Source organism: Sciurus carolinensis, chromosome 1 (genome assembly GCF_902686445.1).
Source record: "Sciurus carolinensis chromosome 1, mSciCar1.2, whole genome shotgun sequence".
NCBI lineage: Eukaryota > Metazoa > Chordata > Mammalia > Rodentia > Sciuridae > Sciurus > Sciurus carolinensis.
This window is the reverse complement of record NC_062213.1, coordinates 3,906,202-3,923,517: the sequence shown is the minus strand read 5'-3', so window position 1 is coordinate 3,923,517 and position 17,316 is coordinate 3,906,202. Positions and strand designations below refer to the sequence as shown.

The 17,316-nt window shown below is 47.7% G+C and overlaps 1 protein-coding gene across 5 annotated transcripts in view; it reads right to left on the bottom strand.

Annotated features, from left to right (window-relative positions):
• The window catches only part of Trappc9 (trafficking protein particle complex subunit 9), a 533,127-nt gene that overhangs the window by 492,691 nt on the left and 23,120 nt on the right, over positions 1 to 17,316 (bottom strand). For all 5 annotated transcript variants that reach the window (XM_047546065.1, XM_047546089.1, XM_047546081.1 and 2 more), the window contains 2 exons: positions 8,812 to 8,933; positions 2,034 to 2,159 (listed from right to left, as the gene is read on the bottom strand). In XM_047546065.1, coding sequence (XP_047402021.1) covers positions 2,034 to 2,159; positions 8,812 to 8,933 — 248 coding nt within the window. The remainder of the gene's footprint in view (positions 1 to 2,033; positions 2,160 to 8,811; positions 8,934 to 17,316) is intronic.

Below are 17,316 nucleotides of genomic sequence, written 5' to 3'. Positions count from 1 at the left end.
GGGCAGGCACGGAAGAGTGCTGAAGTGATCCTCCCGCTCATGTGTGCGCTGGCCGCATGTCGCTTCACAGATGGGGAGCTGAGGGTTAGGACGCTGAGTGGCTCTGCTCAAGGTGACGCAGCCACCAGGAGGTGAAGGTGGGTTTGAGTCCTGGCCTGAGTGACTGCCCCTGCAGCCAGCGCACTCCCCAGCATCCTCTCGCTTCACTGGTGAGACCCAGCACACCTCATCTTTAAGCATGGCCCTCACCAGGAGCTCACCCACCCTCACTGCCCCTCCCTGCCTCCCTGCCTCCCATACAGTCATTCCAGCCTCCAAAGTTCTTCCAGTGCTGTGTTAATGCCTAGCTGTGCATTTACGCCCTGTGGTCAGCCCCCTTCCCTCTCCTGAGCGCATATCTGCAGGAAAGCCGGGCTGAGCCCCATGCCTCAGATCTGCATCTGCACACACCTCACCAGGAGTGTGTGTGCCCTGCACAGGCCATCGTGACCACCAGTCTCAGGGCAAGGACTACACCCTCGTCATACCTGCAAATCTGTGGCCTGGCACACTGCTAACCCTGCATAAGCCACCCAAGAATGGAGCTAACTTCCCGATAAAATCCAGCACTGCTGGGGACTGACAGCCTCACCCTGGGCAGCCTCCCCTTGGAGGCACCAGGACTGTGCTTCTCCTGCCCACATTTACTGAAGACTTCAAGGCAAGCCGAAGACAGCAGCCTCTCCAGCCTAATGATCCTGAGCAGCGCAGACTCCGACCTCCTCCAGGGCCCTGGGTCCACCCAGTGCTCACTCTCTTAGGCAAAAGGTTGTTTATCGGTCTGTTCTTGGTTCGTCAGCTCTCTTCTGTTCTGGTCTCTCCCTCTGGTGTGGAGCTGACAGTTGCCACTTCATACGCACTTTCCACAGCCTCACTCTCAGTGTCTAATCTGGGAAATGGGCTGGGATGAGGGGCCTGAGGTGCAGCAGATGTGCTTTACAGAGGAAATTACAGCACAGAGAAGCTGGTATCATGCCAAGGGGGCAAAGCCCACCCCAGCAGTCCATGTCTGGAGTCCACATGCTTAACTATTATGTCCAAATATTTCTCTGTTCATAGACTCTGGTTATAAAGGATCAAGTCATGGACAGGAAGAATACTCACCAACCCTAAGATGGTGGTCAACTCTTATTTTGTTTCTATTTAAGCTATTTACTTTCTATTGAAATACAGTAATCTCTACAGTCAGCATGGCAAAGCACCAACATGTTGAATTAGATGAGCGCCTTGTTATTATATGTTCAGGTGGAAAACGACCGTACAGTCTCTCTCCTCCCCTCACCCTCTGCCCTCTGTCTCACCTAAGCCCCAGGCTCACCTACCTGTCTTGCACCATCGGCCCTCACATGCCTTGTAAGTTTGCCCTTCTCAGAGCCCAACCCGACCGCCACATGCAGACACCAGGTGTTCCCGTGACCCTCTCAGGATCATCATTAACCCTTCCCAAGTGCTGCCCTTTGAAGCCGTGGTTCCCCTTGGCTTTCCTCGTAAGAGCCACTCAGACCAGCTAGCTATCTAAAATCCTCCTCGGACCCTCAGTTTGGGGATCTGGCATTATCAATCTGCAATTCCCCTGTTTTATTGACTTTTTGTTAAAACTTATGCAGATTCAGACTTAACTAACATTTGTGGAGTGTCCATTGGGTATAAGGAACTACACAAAGTACCACCACGAACTTCGTGTCTTATAAACCTGACACCTGGGGTGGTGACAAATGGCAAGCACCTCCCAAGTGACAAAGTCAAGGCACAGAGCTGGTAGAGGCCAAGTTGCTTCTCCAATCAGAAAAACCTGAGGGACAGAAAGTTCTGACTTTTTAAAGTAAAATACCATAAAAGGAAGAAGTGAAATCTACCAATAACTACATTGCTGGCTATCCAGCTAAAGCCCCAGAGTTCCTTCCAAGCCACAGAGCTCCCTGGCACAGAGACGGCGGGGTCAGGAGAGCACCTGCATGAGCACTGTACAGTCCCAGGGGCAGAAGCAGGCTCACCTGTCGGAGATTGATATACACCGCGTTCTGCAGAAATTCCGAAGCCTCCATGCTCCTCTTCTGAATTGCCAGGACACGCACAGCTTTGACACATGCTTCCAATTCAATCACTCCAGCATTCTTATACTGTAGGGTATAAAAGAGGCACCTCGGTCAGAAAAGAGGTTTCTGCCACGTTACAGCTTAGCGCATCCCAGGCACATGGCTTTTGTGACCAGCCCCCCACTGCACACCAAGGGAGGAGAACATGGTCCTTAGAAAGCATATCCCATGTGGGTGCAAGAGGGGTTAAGGGGACTGAGTGAACATACAGTTGCCCACGTAAAGACATCTGCATTCATTGAAATAAAACAACCACATTAACTTAATATTTTATGAAATTTCCAAATACAGGTTGAGGGTGCCTTATCCAGCAGTGCTTCAGACTCTGGGGTTCTTAGAGGGGACCCTTTTGCTTGGACTTGACTAGTGCACTTTCTGAGCATCAGTGCTAGTTAGCCCAGTTGGAGTGATTTTCAATTGATGTAATTGGGGGAAATTTTCTTAAAATTGAAGAGAAGTTTGTAGAGGTGAGGCCATGTGGACTAGCACTTAGGAGGACCTGAGGTGGGCAGGGATAACACACTAGTATTCTTTTAGCAGAGGCACTAACACGGAAATCGAAGCACTCGGTCAACTGCGGACCCAAGTGGGCCTGGCCAGGTGGGACTGTTCACAAAAACGCAGCCTGCCTGCTTGCCAAGCTCAAAAAGCCACCAGGGAACCCGTCGTCGTCTCACTGAAATCACGTGCGAGGTGGGACACTGCTCTGTAACTATGGAGCAGAAAGGCCAAGACGTCACGCCTCTCCCCGTCTCCGTGCCCGTGACCCACACAGACCTGTGACATAATTATCAGGGATGATCAGGAAAACGGACTACATAAACTTACCCAAAGACCAAGACTGAAGTCAGAGATCTACCAACTGTATACACCACCTAACAGTGCAACAAAGAATTAACGGAGGAATTTGATTCTATTGAATTAAAAAGAATGTTTTTCCCTCAAAAATCTTAAACCATTTCTATTTAAGTGAGAAAAATGTCAACTTGATGTTTTTTCCACATATTTTTGGTCAAATTTACATATTTTAAATCATATCACAAAGAAATACATAACAACAAATCCTATCATTACGTACAACTATAATGTACCAATAAAAAATGTGGAAATGCTAGGCGCAGTGCTCACGCCTGGTAGTCCCAACAGCTAAGGAGGCTGAGGCAGGAGGATCGCAAGTTCAAAGCCAGCCTCAGCAACTTAGCAAGGTCCTAAGCAACTTAGCAAGACCCTGTCTCAAAATAAAAAATAAAAAGGGCTGAGGACATGGTTCAGTGGTAAAGAATCCTGGTTCAACCCCAAGTGTCAACACCAGTGTGGACAGTTACTGGAGCCCTACTGCATACCCAGATGTACACACAGATGTTATCCCTGAGTGTGAGCTCTGAGAGGCAGGCGTGCCCAGGCGCAACCCACCCACCGAGCTCCCAGCACAGAGCCACACGGCTAACATCTCAGACTAAGTGAGGGAGCTGTCTCACTCAGTTCCAAACAAAGCCCCTAAACAAATATGACCCCTATTCATTAATAAATTAATAAAGAAAATGAGGCCCCAAAAGTAAAGCTTCTTGCCCACAGTCACGAAGCAAGTGACTGGTGAGGCGGGATCTGAGCTCAGACCACCAGGTAGCTCAGCACCACACACTGCCACCCTACTGCTCAGGTCTGACCTCAGCTGGCCCCACACACACGCGGGCCCGGGGGGCAACCTCCAGCAAAAAGGGGCTTCTGTGCCCTGCTTCTCGGGATCTGTTTTCTCCCAAAGCCAGCAGGAGAGCCCTGTGGAGCATGCGTGGGCCCAGAACCCCTTGCTGACTAGAGACTGTCTACAGGGAGAAAGCATCCGTGGAGAGGTCACGAGGACAGTGACGATGGGGAGCACTAATGACTCTGCCAGACACCAGGACCCAAGTGAGCAGGGTGTCCACCCATCCTCACCAAACCACAGCCTTGTTACCTGTGTGCACACAATGACCCATGCTTCTCATCCGAATTATGCCCCTGTGTGACTGACCGGGACGCGTGGCCTCTCTGAGCCTCAGGGTCCCTACAACTATAGAAAGGCAGAAGGCTACATGTGGTCTGCAGTTCCTTCCATCAAAAAGTACAGTGACCCAGCATCTCAGCAGAACATCTCCATCTCAGCTCCCCCTCTAGAGGAGAACTTCCTGGGTCGAAAATGAGGCACCCAGAGGAAGTCACTCGTGAGGCCAGGAGAGGGTCTGCTCAGAAGACCCCATCGTCAGCCCGTGAATGAGAACCGCAGGGAGTACTGCTCACTCATCAAGCGGGACGAAGCACAGCAGGCGTGCCTGCATGTCTGTGCACGATCACGTGCAGAGTCCCTGTGTGCACACGTGTTCCCTGACAATGGACCAGCCTAAAGGCAACCTCGTCTTGGGGGCTGACAGCATGGGAAGTCACAGGCCCTTCCTGTGGCGGTGAAAGAGGAAAGAAAAGAAGAAAGAGCAAAGTGAAGCAGAGGAACAAAGAACGAGCCAGAGAAGGCAGGGGCAGTGGAGCCCTTCCTCTACCGGCATCCCACCCCAGGAGGAACTGGCTTTCCTGAGCCTTGCAGAACACGGACCTAAGGAACAGCAGACAATAGCCAGTGGCCACTGAGTGATGCTAACCTGCCTGTCACTGTGCAGCACTTCATACACATGAAATCGTTTACCCTCATTAAGTATTCTATGCAGCAGTCCTTCACGTCCCCACTCCAAAGAACAGAAAACGGAGCTCACAGAGGTCACAAGACCACACTGAAACGGGACAGCCAGGGAATGGCAGAGGGGCGGCCTCTCAGTCCTGTCTGACTCCCAGGTCTGCTCTGGCACACCCAGGACAGCCCTGACGGCCTTCCCATACGGATGGGCCTTAAGCCTTCCTGCCTCAGGGCTCCAGGGGCCACTGAGGCTCAGGCCTGGCTGACGAAGTGACATCTGCCTGACATGCCCACAGGTTGGATATGACAGCAGGAGAAGTGGTCTCTGCGCACGCCCCATGGGCTCTCTCCAGGCCAAGGCGGCCACTGCACCACCACAGTGCATACACTCCACACGGTTCCTCCAGCAGCCCACTTATCACCGTCGTGATACACTTGGGAAACAACTGTTAAAAATAGACAAGAAAGGGCTATTCTAAATGCTATGTGTAGGGCTGGGGAGATAGCTCAGCTGGTAGATGCTTGCCTCTAAAGCACAAGGCCCTGGGTTCAATCCCCAATACCACGAATAAATAAATAAATAAATAAATGCTATGTGTACAATGAACACTGACAAATCAATGCTGATTTATCACCTTTAAAGAGACAGAAAACATAGTGGCAAAAAAATTCTCATTCACAAAATAAACAAAAACACACACATAACTAGGAATAAACATCAAAGCAGTGCTCCCAAACAACATGAAGAAAGCTACAACACACGGTGGTACGGTGGCACATGCCTGTGATCCCTGCACGCAGGAGGCTGAGGCAGGAGCGTCTCAAGCTCAAAGCCAGCTTGGGCAACTGAGCGAGACCCTGTCTCAAAATAAAAAATAAAAAGGGCTGCAGATGTGGCTCAGTGGTAAAACACCCCTGGGTTCAATCACTAGAGGGGAAAAATCCTACAATACTACACAGAAAGACCTAAAATAAGGTGTCCTGACACAAGGATGTTGACAAATTGCACAGAGGAAAACAGCACGTGAAGATGAACGTTCTCCAGGATAAGCAGAAGCACCACACACGCCATCAACATGTCAGGCTGATTCTACGTTGAACAAAGTCTTAGTTTAAGAAACCCTAGGGCCAAAGGAAACTGAAAGATAAACAACGACAAAAAACAAAGAACTTCAGAGTTCTTCGGGAGTAATAAATTCATCATATTAGCCAAGAAAATTGGGGAAGGGAGGAAAGAACATTTAACGGGTGGGCCAGGGCTTAGCCAGCTGGCAGAAGACCCCTCGCAAGCGCACCTGGCCCCAGGTGTGGTCCCCAGTACTGCCAGGCAAAGAGAGAGGACAGGGAGGGCAGAAGGAAAAGGGCCCGTCCTCCTGGATAGGGAACGAACAACAGAGGGACGTTCATGGTGCTACAGAAGGAAAGCACGTCCATGGGAAGAGATGACGAGCTCAACATAGAGTACATTTAAGTACTGAGTATAAGTGAGATTTCAAATCAAGGCAGAAAAACACGATTCAGTAAACTCTGGTTGGGATGATTAGATAAACACCTGGAAAAAATAAGTTATATTCTTATGCCATAATGCAGACAAAATAAATTATAGATGATATCGGTATTTTAAAATATCAGTAATAGCCAACACAGATACACTCTGCATAGATCAGCTTCTCCTAACCACAACTCTGTGATGAGTTCTACTGTCAAGCCCATTGTAGACTGAAGAAAATAGTTTTATCCTACTGTCAAGAAAGAATTTCAAGCAAATAAGCAAACATAAAAACCATAAAGAAAGCAATCACTATATTACAAATATGTTTTTGACCACAACCAAAAAGAAAAAACCTTTTTAAATAAAATTTAAACACAAATAATATTAAGAAAAAGATTTGCAGGCTGGGGTGTAGCTCAGGGGCAGAGTGCACGCCTAGAATACAAAGGCCCCTGGGTTCACCCTAGCACCACAAAAATAAAATTTAAAAAAAATATCTGCAATGTCTATGATAGACAAGAAAATAATATAACACACAAAGAACTTTTGCAAAGCAATAAGAAAAGCACCCTAACTTAGATATGTACAAAGTACACAAAAGGATAATTCATAAAAGAAAATCAAACAGCTAACAAATGACAAATGTCCAGTATCTTACGGGTAATCAAATACAAACTAAAATAATGAAAAATTACCTCTGCCTGTATATTGGCAAATATTTTAAAAGGATAACAGCTAGTGTTTTGGGGTGGGGGGAGTTGAAACTGTAGGCGACCTTTTTGAAAAACAACATAGGAATACACAACCCTAAAATTTTTTATGTTCTTTGACTCAAGTCTACTTCTAAGAATGATCTCCTTTTAAAAAATCCAAAAAATTGTATCTACAGAGCTATTTATCAGAACACTGTTCACAACAGAGGAAAGAAAAATCGAAGCCAAGTGATATCCAGGAATGAGCCTGCTCAAGTCCACAGTTCTTTTCATCCTCTACTAAAAAGGGGATTTGGAAAGCTACTTGAAAATGACCTATGAGAAATCTTAATGTCACTCCAGTGATTAAATGTCTAGAAATCTAACATAAAGGAGTATTCACACAAGAACACAAGAATTTATGTACACGAATGTTTGAAAAACCTGAATAAAGAAAGCATGGCCCTTGCTGCAGCTGGACCAGGCAGAGTGCAGTACAGCAGACTCAGAACCACGGGTCCAGTGCTGGCTCTCACGTGAAAGACGGGGAGCTCATGAAAACAGAAGCAAGACCAACAGGACAGAGGAAGGGGATGGAGCGGAGGGAGGAGGGGAGGCCGGAGGAGCACTGGGGACTGATGGCCAAACTGCCGTGTCCAGGTCCAGATACCCCACGGTGAATGCTGCTTTTTTGTGTGATCCTAATACACTAGTTAACAACCATAGGAACAGAGGGGAGGTCAGGAGCGCAGAGCAAGCTGCTGGGGGTGCAGGGGCTGAGGCTGATCACCACATCACGTGCACGCACGACACCGCACGAAGAATCCCAGTCACGTGTGATCGAATGCACCACAGAAATAAGAAGGCCCAGAAAAGCACGCTCCTGGCGGTGGGAAGTGAGGACCCCAACACCCACCCACAGGAGGACAACCTCGCAGCACGGGCGGCTGAGAGCCGCTAAGAGTGAGCATCTCCTTTCTCCAGGCACTGTCTGTGACAGCCCTGCACCAAGCAGCTTGGGGACAGACAACCACATGCACATGGGGATCTCCCCACCATGCTCCCAAGAGCCCAGCAGTCCGAGGAGGAGGACATGAGCTGTGAAGTGCTGGCAGTGGACAAAGCAAGCTGCAGAATGACAGACGGCCGGTCCCACGTCTGCAAGCAACACGACCACACCTCGCAGGCGTAGGAGTCCTGAAAGGTGCACCACCACCTCGCCACCTCAGGAGGAGGGCAGCGGGCAGGAGCCTTCCGTCTTCCACACAGCCCAAGTGGCCCCTTTCAGTGTGTCAGTAAGCAGGCTGAGAGTTTAAAACTTTCTCAGGGCAGGGTGTGTCGCCCAGTGACAGAGCCCGTGCAAGGCCTGGCTTCAGTCCCTAGCACCACAAAAAAAGGAAAAAATTAAGTCCAAAGTACAAGAATGTTGCACTGTTGAAAACAGAAAGCTAGAGAAGTCACTGAAAGTCGCACCATGGAAGACTGAACAGCCCAGAAAAGCACAGCTCATGCCGAAGGAAAACCACGGTTCCACACAGCAAACGGACAGCGAGCTGGCCACCTTTGCAATATGCACAGTACACACTGACAAAGGCACCTAGAAAGCAGGTGTGGAGCGTTCATAGTGAGTATCTGAGTACCGAGGCGACCTCAGCCTCCTCCCCTTCCACCGAATGTCTTTCATCAAACACATACTGTGTTCAAACAAAAACCATTCTTGGACACACAGCATCACAGGCACACACAAAACAAGCGGGAGACCGCAGCACCACACAACGGGAGCTTCTGACTGAAACAACATGACATGCAAGACACAGAGTAGAGAGGTACCTTGCTGTAGTAGGAAATGGCTTCCTTGTACTTGTCGATGATGTCCTCGGGGCTAAGGCAGTTCTTGGCACGTCCGATTTCAGCGCTGGTGTCGGGGTTTATGCCGTTGGTCGTGAGGGCACCTGCAAATGCAGGAAACGAAAAATGATCTTCTGCTTTTCAAGTGTCGTTTCTTCATTAAAGAGAAGCAGGAATAAGATAAGACCAAGACATGCCCTACTGAACTCTGAATAATGGAACAGCGGTTAAAGTCTTCACAGATCACATTCTCCCCTACAAGAGTCTTACCATCAAAGCACTCGATTAAATGCTAATTAACTCGGTAAGCTTTCCTCCTGGTTGGAACTGTGTATTAAAGAATATGAAACATATAACATAAAAGTGACATGTTTACAAAGGCATCTTAGCCGTTCTGAGACAGGTGCAGTCGGCATGCAGTCTCTCTCAGCCTGGAGCTCTTCTGGCTAGCAAGGGTCCATGCTGCATCTTCAAAGGAGATAAACCATGGGAAACATTTACTGAACTGCCTGCTATTAAACAAAATCACCTATGACTACCACCCTCCTTTCCATGCCTGTCATTTCTATTTCTGCCCAAATCCAGTCACTAACAGAACCCCTACTCCCCAGCTATCACACCCCCACAGGGAAGAGCTCTGGAGAACTCCAGAGGGTAAAAAGGATGGAATATCCTTTGGTTTCCCAGAACAGTCCTAAGGCTGAGCAGCAGGGAGAGTGGGGCTTCTCCCAAGACCCTCGTTCCGCGCCCCAGGCTGGGACGAGCCCACTGCTGTCTACAGCCAGGGCATGCACCGCGCGCTCCCAGGAGGCGCTTTCAGGCCCTTGTTTTCCAACCTGGAGCCAACTTCCTTACCTGTCTTCACTCTCTAACTCTGTAAGCTGCCTCAAACGTGTTTTGGAACAAGACAGAAGAGGAATGAACGATAGGTAAGTGGAAGGACGGAGGTGTGACGTCCCAATACACAGGCAGAAAAACTACAAACCAGAAACAAAGAAAACGCCATGTGCAAGATTCCTCCTCAGTAAGAGGAGAAAGAACCCTCACCAAAACCCCGCACAGAGGCAGGGGCTTGCACTTCTGTGTCCTATAGATTCTGTGAAAATCACAGCAAGAAATGAGAGCAAAGAACTATAAATGCTAACAGGAAAGGGCATCTTAGATAAAAACACCTGAAATATAGCCTCTTCAAAGAACACGCTCAGATCAGCAAGAGCCAGTGACCCGGCCTGTGTGCCCGCAGAACTGAGGTGTCCCTTTGGAGCAAAGTTCACACAGGGTGGTCATCATACTACCACAAAGCAGCACCCAGTGTTCCTGCTAGGAGCCTCCCAGGACAAGCCTGGGGCTTATGCACTGCTATGCATGTTCCCTTGGCTTATAATATATTTGATTCTGGCACAAATTAACATTTAATAAATGACGGGGAAAATCACCTTTACATTATTGTCATTCTTTTTTCCCCTAGAGAGAGGAAAGGAGAGCCATGGGGGTTAGAGGGAAGCAGGCTGTTTGCTTCTCATATGGGACCTCATCTCCTCTGTCACGTGGCACAGGATGAGAGCACCAGAGAGGAGGTACCCAGATGCTCCTCCGCCTTTGGATAAAGGACGTCAGCCCTGAGACTCCGTGAGCAACTTAACTCCAACCCCCAGGCTGGAGCAGACAGCAAGGGCAGTGTCGTCTGTGGGAAGGCAGGCAGAGCAGAGCACTAGGGAGCGCTTACTGGGCCAGACTGACTTAATTCCACTCAATAAAAGAATAACAAGCTCTAAATATACTAGAGCTCAATAGACTTGCTTTTCCTGATAGCCACAGTTCTGACAGCCCCCCCAGGAACATTCCTGTGGGCCAGGGAAACAGTGCCATCAGGACCAACAGCCCTGCCCTGCTGCAGGAAAACCAGCGCCACGGCAGAGAAGCAGAGTGGAAAGGCAGGGAGGTGGAGACGCCAGCACACAGCTCCTCGGGGACGCGCCCTGCAATCCCGCGATCACTGGCAGGCAGCTGCAAGCTCCACTTCACACAAGAAGGAACTCAGAAATACAGATAAAACAACGCAGGAGAAAGCGGGAGTAAAGCAGAGATGAAGGATGCTAGGGAGAAAGGCAAAGCCATACAGAGAGGAACTGAGACAAGTCCTCAGGTGGCAATAATTCCTGCAGCGGCTACCATGCCAGTGTCAGTGAGGCTTCAAAACGGTGCCGCCCAGCTGTCACTGGCAGCAAGACAGAGATTCCATGAGCCTGGAAGGTAAGCTGGACCAGCACACGACAAAGCCTGCAGTGTCAAGGCACAACCCCGAGGGAACAAAACTAAGAGGGACCTTCTCACTCTGGTTCTGGGAACCTAGATGGCCACCTGTGGACAGGAAAATGAGACCCTCACCTCCACCAAACACCAGAACAAACTGCAAATGGGTCCGGGATCTATAGGTAAACAGAAAGCCTGAATAGGCTCAAAATCCATCACAAATTCCTTCAGAACCTAGGTAGAGTGAAAGACCATTGTGACTCAAACCAAATGCAGCAAAAAAAAAACAAACTATATATTCAACTTATTAATCATACAGCAAAACACGACACCTGAGAAAATATCCACAACACACACCACAAAGTGCATATCTCTGAAACATGAAGAGTTCATGAAAGTTGAGAGAAAAATCCAGTTACAAATTCAATGGACTATAAAAAGTGAAAATAAAGTGGCTGTAAGGACCAGAGTGGAGCACACCTGTGATCCACCTGCTAAAGAGGCCGAGCAAGAGGATGGCGGGTCCAAAGCCAGCCTGGACAACTCAGTGAGACCCTGTCTTAAAATAAAATAAAAAGGGATGAGAGTGTGCTTAGGGGTAGAGTGACTGCCTAGCATAGTATGGGCGAGGCCCTGGGTTCAATCCCCAAACTGAAAAAAAAAAAAAAAAGAGTTTAAAAAGAAAGAGAAAGGAAGATCTTGAGCCAGTAACTTAAGAAACTTGAAAAAGAAGACAACTAAATTCAAAGCAAGCAAAAGAAATAAATGAAATAGAAAAATCAACCAAACTAAAAAGTTGTTTTTTAAGGCGATCAATAAAATTGACAAACGGACAAAAAAAAAAAAAAAAAGTGATTTTAGTGTAATCACTAAAATCAGGGTGAGAGAGTAGATGCTAGTACCAGCCTCACAGAGCTGGACGGGAAGACCCAGGAATGCTGGAAACAGCTGCCAAGTCAGTATGTGTACTCTAGATGAGATGGCAAAGTCTTGGAAAGACATAAACTACCAAATCCAACTGAAGAGAAAGAAAATCGGCATGAACACACTGGCAAAGATATTGAATCAATAATCAAAAAATTTCCCAGAAAGAAAAACCTGGTACAGACAGTTTCAATGCTGAATTCTACCAAACACTTAAGGACAGATTAATATCAATTCTTCACACAATTCCAAAAAATCTAAGAGGAGTTCTAACCAACTCATTCTATGGCACCAACACTGCCCCAATACCAAAACCAGAAAAAAGCACCAAAGCAACAGAAAACTACAGACCAATTATCTCTCACAAATATAGATGTAAAATTCCTCAACAAAATACTAAGACCAAATCCAGCAAGATATAAAAGGATTATGCAACACGATCAAGTGAGACTGATTTCAGAAATGTAAGGCTGGCTTAGCATCTAAAAATTAATTAAAGCAACACGGATGGGAGCAGAATACACACATGATCATCCCAGGAGATAGGGAAAAAGCACTGACAAATGCAATACCCTCCGTGACAAAACACTCTGCACACAGGAACAGCGAGCGTCCTTGGTCTGAGAAAGGCTTCTGTGAACACCCACAGCTCATCGCACGTGATGGAGAAAGACCCAGTGTTCCCCCATCAGACCAGGCCTAAGAGAAGGCCTCCAAATGGGAAAGAAGAAGCAGACCACTTCTACCTTCAGGTGACATGTTCTTCCATAGAGAAAACCCTCAAGGACCCACTAAAAAATCACCAGAGCTAACGAATGAGTCCAGTAAGGTTTCAGGATATGAGATCAACATACAAAGACTAACCGTACCCACATATGCGCACAATGACCCATCTGAAAATGAAAGTAAGACAAGATTCCACTCACAACAACACCAAAAAGATGAGACCTCTTACATAAACCTGGCTGGGTGCACTGGCACACCTGTCACTAACAGCAGCTCACGCAGTTGAGGCAGGAGGATCTCAAGTTCAAGGCCAGCCTCGGCAACGGAGTTTGACCCTCAGCAATGCAGTGAGACCTCATTTCAAAATACAAAGTAAAATGCACTGAGGATGTGGCTCAGTGGTAAAGTGCCCTGGGTTTGATCCTCAGTACCAAAAAACAAAAATAAATCTAAAAACAAAAAAAAAGCATGGAGCTGGGGTTGTGGCTCAGTGGTAGAGCACTTGCCTGGCATGTGTGAGGCACTGGGTTCGATTCTCAGCACCACATATAAATTAATGAATTAATTAAAGGTTCACTGACAATTAAAAAATATTAAAAAAAAAAAAAGCATGACGTGATACTCCAAAAACTCCAAACATTGCTAAAAAAATTAAATTTAGGGTTGAGGATATTGCTCAGTGGTAAGGCATTCAACTAGCATGCACAAGTCCCAAGGGTGACCCCCCAGTGCCTCACAACAAGGATGATGATAAAGATAAATGAGCGGAAAGCCATCCAGTGCCCACGGTTTGGAAGATGAAATACACTTAAGAGGGCAACACTCCCAAACTGACCCACAGATTCAATGTAATCCCTACCAAAATCCCAGCTTAAGTCTTTGTAGAAACTGACTCTCTGATCCTACAATTCAGATGAACATTCGAGGGACCCAGAATAATCAAAAACATCTCAAAAGAAAAGAAGAAATTTGAAGGGCTTCACCTCCCAAATCTAAAATTTACTATGTCTTATCTAGGGGTTGGGGGGGAGTAACCTTACAATGTACCTACCTTATCCTTATTTTCTAAATTCTCTACAATGAACAAGTCTATACAATAAGGGAGAAAATAATTTTTTTAAACATGCACATCTACTCTCTAAAAAAAAAGATTTTAACCATAAAGAGTAAACAAATAACCAGTGGAATAAAACTTACAAACAAGAGTGCATTTAAGTTTTTTATATGTTAAAAACTTAAAAGCACAAGGACAAGAAGTTCCTTGGGAAGCATGTATGTAACACATTATAACAAATTCATTTTCAAAAATTCTAACTGAATAATGAAAACCAAAGAAATATAGGTAATATCCCATTTGACAGCCAACTTCAAATAAATGGACAAAAAAGGCCTAGAAGCCCTATAACTCTTAACACTAACACAATATAATGTAGAAGACAGGACAAACTCGGTCGAAAACATTGGAGCTGGGAGTGATGTTTAAAATAGAAATCTAAAGTTAGAAGCTTGTTGAAAAGCTAAAAAATGCTCAGAAAAACACAGAACATGTATATATGAAGTCTGCCCTCATGTCCCATATAAATGCAAACTTAATTTTTGTTTACTCAAGGGTACTAATTACTTTAATCAAAGCAGAATATTTTAATTAAGACAAGCAACCAGTAGTGCACATCTCTCGTCAAATCTAAGTAACGACTCCCTTTGCTGTGTGACCATACCGTGCCTCAGACAGTCCTGCCACGCTGAAAACGCCTTTCGGGGATTTGTGTCGCTCCTCGATCCTACCAGACCGCAGGTGTCTCTGTGTTAGCGAGACCTACTGTTCCCCTTGTGAAACACGCAACACCGCAGGGCCTGCTGTCAAGACTTGGCTGCCAGGCGTGGGCTCCGGAACAGTGCCATCTGAGGAAGCTGCCGGGCCCGGAGCACTGCCTTCACTCTGGGCTCTGCCGGTCACACAGCTAGAAAGGGACTCCCAGCTACGGCAAAAACGACCCTTACACCTCAACAACAAAAAGCAGACTGCCCGATTTAAGAAATGGATAAGAAACCCAAATGGACATCTTTCCAAAGGGAATACACCAATAACCAATAAGCACATGAAGGCTGCTCATCAGCTTCAAGGGAAAGGCAAACCAAAGCCACTTCACACCTACCAGGACAGCCCTGGCTAACAAACGCCATCGAGGACAGAGGGAGAGAAACTCCCACACTTTCCTGTGGGAATGAAAGTGGTGCAGCAGAAAAAGTGGTCTCGCAGAAAGTTCAACATCGAGTGACACACGACCCAGAACTTAAAACACAGGTCCAGAGTGCTCGTAGGACCCACAGGGAGGAACGCCAGCGTCGACTGAGGGAAGGGTGAGCAGAAGCAGACCCGTCACAGAGCAGCGCAGCACTCAGCAGGAAGAAGCCACAGCGCTGACACAGCTGTGACAAGGCCCGGGCCACGCCTGTTGTCCCACCACTCGGGGGCCACGCAGGAGGGTCACAGATTCAAGGCCAGTGAGCAACTTAGCAAGACCCCACTCAAAATACAAAAACTAACAAGGGCTGGGGTGTAGTTCAGAGGGAGAGCGCCTCTGGGTGCAGCCCCCAGCACACACACACGAGGTGGTCACAAAAGACCACATGTCCTATGCTGTCATTCATGTGAAATGTGCAGATCAGGCAGATCACAGAAGAGAGGAAGAAAGTCAATTACTAGACACCTGGAGCTGGGGGCAGTAACGGGGTGCACCTGTAAGCGGGTGCAAGGGCTGCTTGCTGGGGTGAAGCAAATGTCCTAAAAGTGGCTGTGCTTGTGGGCACACAGTTCTGAGTCCACAAAAACCACAAAACCTTTGCTTTCAACGGGACAGCACTGAAATGCAGCTGAGCACAGTGCTCTCTCAAACACGCTGCCGGTTTTCACAAGAAGAGGAAACAGCCCTCACCACGGCAAGGGGAGAGCAAGCGAGAGCCAGTGAGTGGCAGGGCTGTCCCTGGGTGGAGGACACGCTGAATGTGCAGCATTCAGGACTGAGACAGCAACGAGAAGAGATGCGCCCACTTAAGTGCAGACCAAGGACCCAGAAGGACAGAGGAGACTCGTCGCCCTAAAGTGGGCAGTGGAGCACACACCCCAAACCATCCAACTCTTCTTCAGGCTTTGCAAACAGTCGTGGGGAAACAAATACTATCTCTTTTTAAAACTCAAAATTAAGTAAAAGTTGTGGGGGGGGCAAAGGGAGAAGAGAGGTACTTTGGATTAGACAGGGGAGTGAAGGGAGGGGAGCGGGCTGGGGGTAGGAATGATAGTAGAGTGAGTCAGACACTATCACCCTATGTACACATGGGATTTATGCAAACTGTGGAACTCTACATCATGTACGACCAGAATGAGTCGTATTCCTTTTATGCACAACATGTCAAAATGCATTCTACTGTCATGTATAACTAATTAGAATTTAAAATTAAAATTAATAAAAAAAATTGGGATGTTTTGCAATGGCTGCACTCGGGTGGGTTTTCTGCAGGGCTGAACAATTCCATCACCGCTGAGGGGACATTAGCTCTTCAGATTCAGCGCTGGACACAGTGGCACACTCCTCTAATCCCAGCAAGTCAGGAGGTTGAGGCAAGAGGATCACTAGTTCAAGGCCAGTGTGGCTCAGAATAAAAACTAAAGAGGACTGGGGACAGAGGCAGAGCACAACTTGGGTTCAATTTTAAAAAAGACCAAGGAGCAGCCAGAGGGCAGGTGCTGTGCGGTGCAGCAGCAGAGGACGTGGGCGGTGTGGGGATGAGCAGGAACGCAGGCCCCCTGGTGGCACGGTAGGCAGTCAGGCCCACTGCTCTTCTGGGGAAGGCCCACAGCCAGGGCCCAGTTTCTTTCCTGGCAGCCCTCCCCTCGGGGCAGGACCTGGAGTCCCTGAATAACAAGGCTGCTGATCGCCATCACCCTACTCCCAGCACCCCAAACTTGATCTCACCTCTACACAATCTTATTTTGAGAACTCTTCAGAAATTTATAAAATACTCTATCTCAACTGATTTTTTTTAATTGGAAGAAAAATCTGACTTTTAGAAGTAGCTCCAAACCACTTAAACAGGCAATGCAGTGACACAGGGCGATTCAGCGCCTCCCGTGAGCTCAGCTCCTCCCGTGAGGCCAGTCCAGGCTCAACAAACGTCTGCATCCAGGTCAGCTGAGCCCCTGGGTGTGGGCACAGTCACTCAGCTGGAGTTGAGGCCCTGCCTACAGGCCCCTGAGTGTCCTGAAAGCAAAGTCACTTTGCTGTCCTTCCTCTGCACTTTCCACAAACCCTGTGAAGTCCTGTTGCCACCAGCCTAGAGAAAGGAGGGGACACAAATATTAAAACAGAGCCTCCAAACCTAAGGCAACTGCATTTCAGAATGCAGACACACGGGGGACAAGAGCAGATGCTCCCCCCCTCGCCCCGCCAAGGAAGTGACTCTGCCTGGTTGGTTGTTCTTCACAGGAGGCAGGAAAACACCAGCACCTCGTGAAATGATCAAGCTCTGTAATAGGACAGATGTTTGCTGTGTTAATCATGGACGGGATTAAGAGGGGAAAGAAAA